At 31.1% G+C, this 10,714-nt stretch overlaps 1 protein-coding gene across 1 annotated transcript; it reads left to right on the top strand.

The window, feature by feature from the left end:
• The first annotated feature begins 2,335 nt into the window (after positions 1–2,335).
• On the top strand, positions 2,336–9,579 carry LOC136982082 (NLR family CARD domain-containing protein 4-like). The gene is made up of 7 exons (XM_067278496.1): positions 2,336–2,410; positions 3,103–3,145; positions 3,592–3,720; positions 7,217–8,642; positions 8,706–8,780; positions 8,855–8,961; positions 9,503–9,579. Exons 1-7 carry the CDS (start codon positions 2,336–2,338, stop codon positions 9,577–9,579), a joined length of 1,932 nt encoding a protein of 643 aa, XP_067134597.1.
• Positions 9,580–10,714: the final 1,135 nt, after the last annotated feature.

Below are 10,714 nucleotides of genomic sequence, written 5' to 3'. Positions count from 1 at the left end.
TTTTCTGCTCAGATCAGTAAGTTTTACTTCTCCGACTCTGTTATACATAACAGAGAGAAAGTAAGGTGATCGATCAAAAAATGACCCCCAAAAGTTTTACGTTTTTGGACTTAGGACACCTTGAAACGTCGTGAAATGTAAAAATATTCTGGATTTTTTTCTGCATGTATGGATGTTAGTGTTTGTTCCTGTGTGGGTACTCTACTCTATGAAGCTTAATAACTCCTGATTTTTGTTGAAAACTTCTGCAATTTTTCGCGGACGTTTGCGTATTAGGTGGATTTATACTATTAAATTTTGGTGATTAATGCTCGATAATGTGGAGACATAAAGCAAAGTCACGTCTCATATGACGATTTTACTCGTTATGAGCATTTACAATTTTTCTATGAAATCTATGCCTATTCTCAAAATTAAGATTTTTTCTATTTTTAAATAGTTCAGAATATAAAAGATAAATTTTAATAAAACATAATAACAGATGGCGCCTGCAAATATTACCTGAAAAGTTAAGAAACTCGTTTCTGGATTTTTATAAACTTAAACGTTTACGAAATTTACTATTGCAAATTGTTTGTTAATTGTATTTGTTTGAAACTCTTATAACAAAGAAGTTCGTATTAAAAATAAATGTTTTGAGAACGAATGCAAAACAGGAATGGGCAGCAGTGTGGCCCAGTCTCCGTCCTTAACCAAACATTTAATTTTTCAGTTCAGATATTGTAGATAGGTGTAGGTTATTTAAACCTTTATATTTTGTAACTTCTTTGTAAAATATATCTATCGTTTATATTGCTTAACGTGAAATGCGAGAAAGCATTCCCAGGGGTACGAGTGGTAACAATGACGTTTTAACCTCTCGATGCGTTATATAAAATTTACAGCTGTCTTATGCTATATAAATTGGACAGGACTTACTGAATACTCTGAGATCCATCGAAAAACTGGAAACTTTTCGACCATGTCCAGGACTCTCCCTACTTCCTTCTGTACTTATCCACCTTGAACACAATTATTTAGTGGGTGGGAGTACGAGACAGTGTTTTGAGATTCGATGCGGTGTCGATTATTGAAAACGCTGTTTACTTAAGAAACATTGCTTTATATGAACTTCAGGTAAGCTGAAATAACAAAACGAAGGTATATTTTATTTTTAAGTACATATTAAAGTCAGTATAAATTCTATATTTATAATTTACAATAAAATATTTTACAGACATGTGTGAAATTTGGTATTGGGGTGTTTTAAGAACACGAGTATAAAATTATTTTCAGAAATTCTGATTCTGTTTGCGTATAATTAATTGTTGATTGAAACCAGCACTTTATTATACGAAAAGGCTAAGTATATATAATACTTGTCACTATTCTCTATGAAATATATACTATTAAAACAGAGGATATAATGGAAAACTGAGGGATAAAGAAAGAGACAGACTGACAACGGAGATGAGTTGGATCCAAGCAGTTTCTATCAATGGTAACTGACTCGTAGTGAAACCTTATGTCCTTTTTAAGCTGGGAAGGATTCGGAGTTTGCGTGTTCTGCAAAAATCTCGGGCACATTGAATTGGCTGTATTGTTTCTATTAAGTTCGTGTATAATTGGACAGTCCACATTTTTCAGGAAAACTCGTATAAGATAAATTTTTTTTCTTTCTCTCGTTGAATTTTGTCGGTGGTTAATGTAGATAATTACGTGATTACAACTTATATAAACCTGCACCGGACAGAATGTTGCCGTATTATATGCAGTATTAATTAGGCATGTATTTTGTTGCTGTTGTAAAACTTTTGACTTTATAAAATGATTCTTAGCTCTTAATGGGTTAACATGTCAACAATAATATGGCTTCAGTAAAAGCTGAAAGCCTGGACAAGGCAGCAAGTTTTCGATGCAAAATATTATTTTTATGACGCACACTTAGCAAACACGATCTCTGAAGTGTAATTTCTTCAAACATTTTGCAGAAATAAGCATTGATTGTACATATTTCCTGTCAAGTATCACTTTACAAGAGTTATTACATAACTTTTTGTGTATAAAAGGTAGATAGCTCTCACGTAAGAATTACTTATCATTTATATCTATATAATATATACAGACCATAATGATAGTATCGAATTTAAAATTAATTTATGTTTATCGATACAGAAGAAATCGGCTAGTAAAGTATCCTGTATCTGAAAATCTATAGGCATAGCGTTATATTCAAGGGTTATATACAAGGTAAATAGTTTACACGTTTACTTTAATATCGTATTTTTAATAAAATTGAAGTAAAACGAAGAAATCTGCCGAATTTATGATATATTTCAATTATTAAATTTAAGAAATGGCAGAAGCAGAAGCTTCAAGTAAGGAGAGGACTGTCGTCATTTTTCCAGTTAAAGACAAAGAAGTTGCTGAAGTAAGTCAACAAAATCAAACTTATTTCAATCTAAATTTTGAATTATTGTTTTGTGACATAACTGTTATTTTCGAACAATTCGCAGATTTTATTTTATCTCGCATAAATAACTGAAACACGTAACCTCGCAATCGAAACATTTTAAAGTGCTGCAAATGAAGGATATAAACTATGGATAGAGTTGGCATATACCTAATTTTTAATTCTTTAACTGGAATATTCATCGTTGTAATTTTAAACAGTAACTGTTACGATGTTACGCTTGCTAAAGAAGTTACTCAAGTAAATTATTAACTGAAACTTAAATAAAAATTTACGTGTTAAATGATCCTAATGTATTTCTTTATGGCAGAAAGAATTACAATTGTTGCAATTAATTAGTTTATGACGAAAGATTTAAAATATATAACCGTAAAGTATCTGAAATATTAATTTTTATTTAACTTCACAATAATATGAGAAAGAAATTACAATAATTATATTTAAATTTCGTTCGCAATATATGAATACCACAAGAATAGAACAGTAAAGTGATGAGAAAGAGTTTCAGTCAATAGAACTCAAATCGAGTGCCTCATAACGTTATAGTGGTGCATTAATATTTAATACATTTTATATTGTTGATTTTACTTTTTATAAACTGTACTTTAGAGAAGTTGAAAGAGTGTAATAAATATAATATTTAATTACAGGCAGCTTGTGGAGAGACGAAGTATGAAAAAGAAGTTCTAAACGGTAAATGTTTTTGTATGTCTTATTTAATAAATATAACCGTATATATGATGCAATAGATGAAAGCTATTCTCAAAAATTCATTTATTTTTCATTATATTCTATTTTATTCTTTTATTATTATGATTATTTTATTTATTATTTTATTTTTTACAAAGAACTACGAGAAGAAATTATTATTTTCAGTTTGTAAGTGCATGAATGAAATATGAACAATAGGAAAATCCAGGAAAACGCGTTAAATATTAAAACAAAGTAATTTACTGTCGTTAAATTATTGTATTTTGCAAAAAGATAACCAAGGGCGTATGGAGATTTACTTTAGCCTGAAAATAATTAACATTAAATAGATTTACACAGATAATCTTTATCATTATTTAACTGTTATCGAATTACGGTGTACAATTATAATTCGGTAAAAATAATATTAAATTGCCAATTAATTTCAGTGGAAAAATGTAATCAACCTTCAATCGTGCTGTACAAGTGTATAAACGTTCAAACTGGACCAAAAGTTGAAAATCATTTCGAAGAATCGAAAGCGAATTCCATAAAGAAAGAAGACGAAGAAAGAGATGGTAAGTGCGTGTTTTTACAATGAACATACAAAAGAAGCATCATTACAATTATACTTTTAGTATCCTTTATGAGGAGATAAAATACTCGTAATTAATTTACCACAATAAACACTACTTAAGCACTGTACATAAAGTGCTTTATACCAGGATTGTCGCACCTTATGCACCGAATTAGAAATTTACGTATATTCAGTGGGCCACAAATGTACCTTTTTAAAATTTTTTTCTGCTCTACTAATAGAGTATTACAATACATTAAACACAATTGCAGAAATATTTTCGTTGAAATGTGGTGAATTTACAAGTATAACAATGTTGCGAGCAAATCGAAGTGATTGGCGATTCGAGTAAACATTTTATATACTAAATATATCATATAACTATAAAAGCTTACTATTATTTGCGTATGTTCTCTTGCTATTCATTGTGACAAAATAAAAATAATTCACAAAATATATGAATTATTTCCAAGAAGAGCCAAGAAAAGCAATAGTTTTATAAAGCAAAAGTAATTTTTAGACTGCAATTTAAGAAATTTGTAGATCTATAAATTTTCTATTTTTCTTGTCTGTTCATCTGTCCATCCCGAATCTTGGTGTCTGTTAGGGTAAAGAGACACCAATATAAGAACTACCGATGCGAATCGGAAGTCATGTTATTTCAATTGAAAATATTTCTCGTGAATGGTAGTAGAGAGATGTTGGTCGGAAATTGGAACAAATCACTAACTGGAAGGACCCCAGTCCCCAATTGGTTCCACTTATCGACGCTCTACTGTAATTTCAGTACACATGCATTTGTATAACACGACTTTCGAAAGTCACTTGACTATATTTCATACTGATTTGTGTACTGAAATTTTCGTTAAGTTTCCACGTATTGTTTAATTTTCGTCGGATGAATAAATAATTTTTATTTTTTTTTTTTTTTTTTACAAACAAGAGACAAGTCGCTCTAAAATTTATTAGACGATCACCATTTACACTGATGTTCCAGAACAATTCTATAGACAGCCGGACCTTCCTTTTTAGGCTACTCAACTGCCTACTCTTTAAAAAGTTCCTTTAAAAAACACAGAAAAACCAATAAAGTTAAAAAATCTTTAAAATTGGTATGGTAATCTTACGACATCTTCTTTAGGTCATCCTTATCCCGTCGAGATCTCGGCTCCTTTTATCCACTGAGAATTAGCGCTGTTTAATGTAGATTACGCCGATATATCCCTCTGGTGACGATTTTTAAATTTAAATTTTTGTTTAATTTTCGTCGGATGAATAAATATATTTTTTTTTTTTTACAAACAAGAGACAAGTCGCTCCAAAATTTATTAGACGATCACCATTTACACTGATGTTCCAGAACAATTCTATAGACAGCCGGACCTTCCTTTTTAGGCTACTCAACTGCCTACTCTTTAAAAAGTTCCTTTAAAAAACACAGAAAAACCAATAAAGTTAAAAAATCTTTAAAATTGGTATGGTAATCTTACGACATCTTCTTTAGGTCATCCTTATCCCGTCGAGATCTCGGCTCCTTTTATCCACTGAGAATTAGCGCTGTTTAATGTAGATTACGCCGATATATCCCTCTGGTGACGATTTTTAAATTTAAATTTTTGTTTAATTTTCGTCGGATGGATAAATATATTTTTTACAAACAAGAGACAAGTCGCTCCAAAATTTATTAGACGATCACCATTTACACTGATGTTCCAGAACAATTCTATAGACAGCCGGACCTTCCTTTTTAGGCTACTCAACTGCCTACTCTTTAAAAAGTTCCTTTAAAAAACACAGAAAAACCAATAAAGTTAAAAAATCTTTAAAATTGGTATGGTAATCTTACGACATCTTCTTTAGGTCATCCTTATCCCGTCGAGATCTCGGCTCCTTTTATCCACTGAGAATTAGCGCTGTTTAATGTAGATTACGCCGATATATCCCTCTGGTGACGATTTTTAAATTTAAATTTTTGTTTAATTTTCGTCGGATGGATAAATATATTTTTTTTTTTTTACAAACAAGAGACAAGTCGCTCCAAAATTTATTAGACGATCACCATTTACACTGATGTTCCAGAACAATTCTATAGACAGCCGGACCTTCCTTTTTAGGCTACTCAACTGCCTACTCTTTAAAAAGTTCCTTTAAAAAACACAGAAAAACCAATAAAGTTAAAAAATCTTTAAAATTGGTATGGTAATCTTACGACATCTTCTTTAGGTCATCCTTATCCCGTCGAGATCTCGGCTCCTTTTATCCACTGAGAATTAGCGCTGTTTAATGTAGATTACGCCGATATATCCCTCTGGTGACGATTTTTAAATTTAAATTTTTGTTTAATTTTCGTCGGATGAATAAATATATTTTTTTTTACAAACAAGAGACAAGTCGCTCCAAAATTTATTAGACGATCACCATTTACACTGATGTTCCAGAACAATTCTATAGACAGCCGGACCTTCCTTTTTAGGCTACTCAACTGCCTACTCTTTAAAAAGTTCCTTTAAAAAACACAGAAAAATCAATAAAGTTAAAAAATCTTTAAAATTGGTATGGTAATCTTACGACATCTTCTTTAGGTCATCCTTATCCCGTCGAGATCTCGGCTCCTTTTATCCACTGAGAATTAGCGCTGTTTAATGTAGATTACGCCGATATATCCCTCTGGTGACGATTTTTAAATTTAAATTTTTGTTTAATTTTCGTCGGATGAATAAATATATTTTTTTTTTTTTACAAACAAGAGACAAGTCGCTCTAAAATTTATTAGACGATCACCATTTACACTGATGTTCCAGAACAATTCTATAGACAGCCTAGACTTCCTTTTCAGTGGATAACAGGAGCCGAGATCTCGACGGGATAAGGATGACCTAAAGAAGATGTCGTAAGATTACCATACCAATTTTAAAGATTTTTTAACTTTATTGATTTTTCTGTGTTTTTTAAAGGAACTTTTTAAAGAGTAGGCAGTTGAGTAGCCTAAAAAGGAAGGTCCGGCTGTCTATAGAATTGTTCTGGAACATCAGTGTAAATGGTGATCGTCTAATAAATTTTAGAGCGACTTGTCTCTTGTTTTTCACGTATTATTAAAAACTTTACCTAAATAGTCATGTATGTCAGTGTTTTTCAACAACTGGTAACCAAACCAGTATCACTCCGCAAAAAATATTTGACATTAGTTTGCGCAGTTGATTACGGGAGACATTTAAATAGTAATGTAAAGTTAGTGTACGTACTTTGTTACGTACAGTAAATTCAGATAATCACTTTTAAGCTAATTAAATAAGCATTATTCACAGTCACGTATTTTTACCGGTCACCAATAAACGAAAGACTAAAAAAAAAAAAACACTGATATACATCATAATACTAAGAAAAATAGAGGAAATTTATCATAAACGTCAGATTAGTTTCTTTATAATTATAAATACGATAATTAAGTAAAAGTATTAACACAATGTTTTATTAATTATTATGTTTTTTACTTATAGAATTGTTCGACAATTGCTGCCAGAAAATAAAGGAAAAATATGTGACTTACTTTTCCTACATGAGATCTTTCTTGTGGGAAGGAAAGAGGAACGATTTTCCACTAAAGGATCACTTTGTAGAATTAACTGTACAGAAAGCAGATTTATTTGGTAACAAAATCGGAGAGAAAATAAGTCTGAATGAGATATTTGCCGTAGTACAAGATGGACACCAAACCATTTTAGTTACAGGAGTTCCCGGTTCTGGTAAATCTACTTTATGCAAGAAAATTGCGTACGACTGGGCATCCACCGATTATCTACGACACTTTCAATTAACTTTTATTGTAATTTTAAGGGAATTAGGTGATAAAAGTGTAAAAGATGCATTACTCGATGATATTCACGAGTTAACTGATAAAAATTTGAAACTGCAAGATAAAAAACGGAATGTTTTGGTGATTTTGGACGGGTTCGATGAAATTGTAGATAAATCTAAAATTATAAAATTTATAAGAGAGGAATCTTTCGATATTTCTCGAACAATGACTATTTTGGTAACGAGTCGACCTGAAGCAGCGGAAGAAATCAGAGAGGAGATGAAGATGAGGATTTCGATAAAGGGGTTCTCCCCAGTATATCAAGAAAAATATATTCAATTGATGTTTACAGAAGATGAAAGTAAAGCGAGAGAACTCATTTTTGCACTGAGAGAAAATGACTTTTACAGAGAAATAGCAAAATGTCCTCTGATGCTGCACATGCTGTGTTGCCTTCATCAGAATGGAGAAATGGTAAAGCTTGAAACGATGGCTGATTTATACATCAAAATATATTCTCTTATAACTGAACGTTACATGAGAAAAACTAATCAGAAAGGTAAATTTAAAAAAAGAAAATATTTTGTGGGAGAAGATTTGCTAATGAAATTAACAAGATTGGAGTGGAATATAAAGGGTATCACATCACAAGATTTGGTCTGTTTATTTCCGAATGAAGATGAACACAATTTCGTCACTGGACTGGACATTCTTACACTGAATTCCTTTTCCGAATGCGATAACATCATTCGATACAGTTTTGTTCATCGGACATATGGCGAATTTCTTACAGCTTTTTCTATATATTGCGGTTATATTTCATTTCCATATAGTGTTAATCAAATAGAATTATTATTTCTAATGGGACTTTATAAGGATAGACCTTGGCCCAAAAAGTTTTTAACATATTTAGACAAAGATATGTTCGACCCTTATTTCATGCTCCTCGCTCATAAAGAAATCAAACTGAAAAGAAATTGGGAACAATTTTGTTTTCATTCAAAAGTGATGCTTTGTTTTGGGAATCACCTGATTTTGTTTCAAGTGCTATTTCACTTCTATGAATTCAAAGAATTCTATTTATGTTTCCACGAAAACGAAAGAGAAAACGAAACATGGAAAATTACGTAAATCGCTTTTTGAAATACGCAAGTTTTACTAACAATTTAAAGATTTATCTTGTTCTTCAGTTTAACGGATTATGTTTTTCGAATAATTTATACGATATCAGAAAATCTGTTTCAGTCATTATCGATTTACTTCAAGTAATGAATTCAATTAACGTAGACATTTATTTTATTGGCGTAAAATATGGACTAACGGGTTATTATTTCGATAGGTTCACCAATGTAAAATACAATTTGAATTCGTCTGAGATCCGAAAATCATTAAATATAAGTGAAGACGAGAAGTTGGTTGCACTGGAAAGTTTCAACGTCCTCAGATGTTTGTCAGAGTTTCATCCTGTCATTGGAGCAATACGAAACTTTACGTGATCGTATCTTATTTCAGTCTGCCAGTAAAGTGAATTTAAAATGTGTGATGATGTAGAATTATTTTGAAATATACAGGGTGTTTTTTTTAAACTGACGGTACTCAGAGACATCTGTAGAGCAATCTAACAGCCGGACTGTCGCCAAATTTGGGAGAGTGAGTAAGAACGATATGGGAAAGAGATTTCGCGAAGAAAAAAAGTAGTACCTAAATTCGATGGTAGGGGTGGATTTGGCGCTGTTGTAGTGAAACAGGTAAGAATTTGTTGAACGTTTACAGACTGCACTGGTTGAAGGTTCACAGAGGACCGTTCCTGGTAGTAGCAGCGCCTACGGAGTGGCATGACAATTGGAAATGACGCCTTCGACAGTATGGCAAGTTCTGCGAAAAGTTCTCAAGTTTTATCCATACAAGATAAGCCACTTGCAAGAATTAAAACCAAACGACCATGCTACACGATTGACATTTGCTCTGACAATTTACTTAAATTCAGATAAAAATGGCCGTCATCTCCCCAGAGAATTATCCACGGCCAAGCATCCTCCACCTCTATCCAGGCAAGAAATGTGAGACCAAATGTCAGTGACAAAATTCTGCATAAAGAAAGGGACAATAATAAAGTGTACAGTACATGGATAAAAATATTTGCATATATGTTATTGAAAAAGTAGTTATATACATTAATTTTTTAATTGTCAACTTGGACATTGCTCATTACTACGACTTTACACTGGTTTTTAAAATTGACACAAGAATAAGAATTAGTTCAGAAAAAATAAATTTTCTTTATTAAATAACCTGTAGTAATATTCTCTCTACACCTATTATATGTGTTTTGGGTCAACATGCCCCTCATCATTAGTATTACTACAAACCAATAAAAACAAACAATTAATAAATAAGATATTGTACATTAAATATATAAAATAAAATTAAATGTTTACTTATTTATTTTTTTTAAACTTACAGTAAAGACATATCGTAATACCGTGTACAATTGGATTATATTTTTAATTTTAAATTTACGTGACTTTATTTTTCTGTATAAATAAAAATTAAAACATTAAAACCAAAAATTAGTACCTATAGCAATAAATTAATTTTTTACATTGTTTCACCACTGAATGAATAATTAGCCATTGAATCGTAGCCCGACAATGGCCCCTATTAATGAAAAGAGGGCAAAGTAATTTTAAAAATTTTAGAAAGCCCGCAGTATTCAATACTTAAACAGGAAAAACAGTTTGATTTAACTCACAGACAAATTCTGTGCCCTCATAACATTATACTGGTGCATTAATATTTACTGCAATTTAATAACAGTATACAGTTCTTATTCATCTTTCTATAAACTACTCTGTACACGAATTCAAAGAATGTAATAAATATTATATTATTTAATTACAGGCAAGCAATGAAGGAAGAGACAATAAAAATATATTTAATGAGGTTGCAAACGGTAAATGCTTTTATTCATTTTCCTTTTATGCATTAAATCTTTATATTAATATAATGGAAACATTCTACAATTTTCGTTCGTGCTGGTTATCTTGTTCTTTATGTTTTGTAAGGTGCGTAAAAATGCGCTTTGTTTATTAAAATAAAAGGTGTGTTTAATGCCTAAACTTTGTGGCGTGTGAAGAATTCATTATATCAATAGAAAATTTGAAACAAAATCTAGGAAAATAGGTTTATACGGAAATCC

The sequence above is a fragment of the Centruroides vittatus genome, unplaced genomic scaffold, assembly GCF_030686945.1.
Source record: "Centruroides vittatus isolate TY-2023 unplaced genomic scaffold, ASM3068694v2 contig_806, whole genome shotgun sequence".
In the NCBI taxonomy this organism is placed as follows: Eukaryota; Metazoa; Arthropoda; class Arachnida; order Scorpiones; family Buthidae; genus Centruroides; species Centruroides vittatus.
This window is presented reverse-complemented; position numbering and strand designations above follow the sequence as displayed.

What these genes read in the sequence shown, in the direction of transcription:
- LOC136982082 (XM_067278496.1), top strand. Translation starts at nt 2,336, where the DNA reads ATGGCAGAAGCAGAAGCTTCAAGTAAGGAGAGGACTGTCGTCATTTTT. An exon ending in TGAAAAAGAAGTTCTAAACG is followed by an intron (nt 3,146 to 3,591) that starts GTAAATGTTTTT and finishes AATTAATTTCAG; the next exon opens with TGGAAAAATGTAATCAACCT. An exon ending in AGAAGACGAAGAAAGAGATG is followed by an intron (nt 3,721 to 7,216) that starts GTAAGTGCGTGT and finishes TTTTACTTATAG; the next exon opens with AATTGTTCGACAATTGCTGC.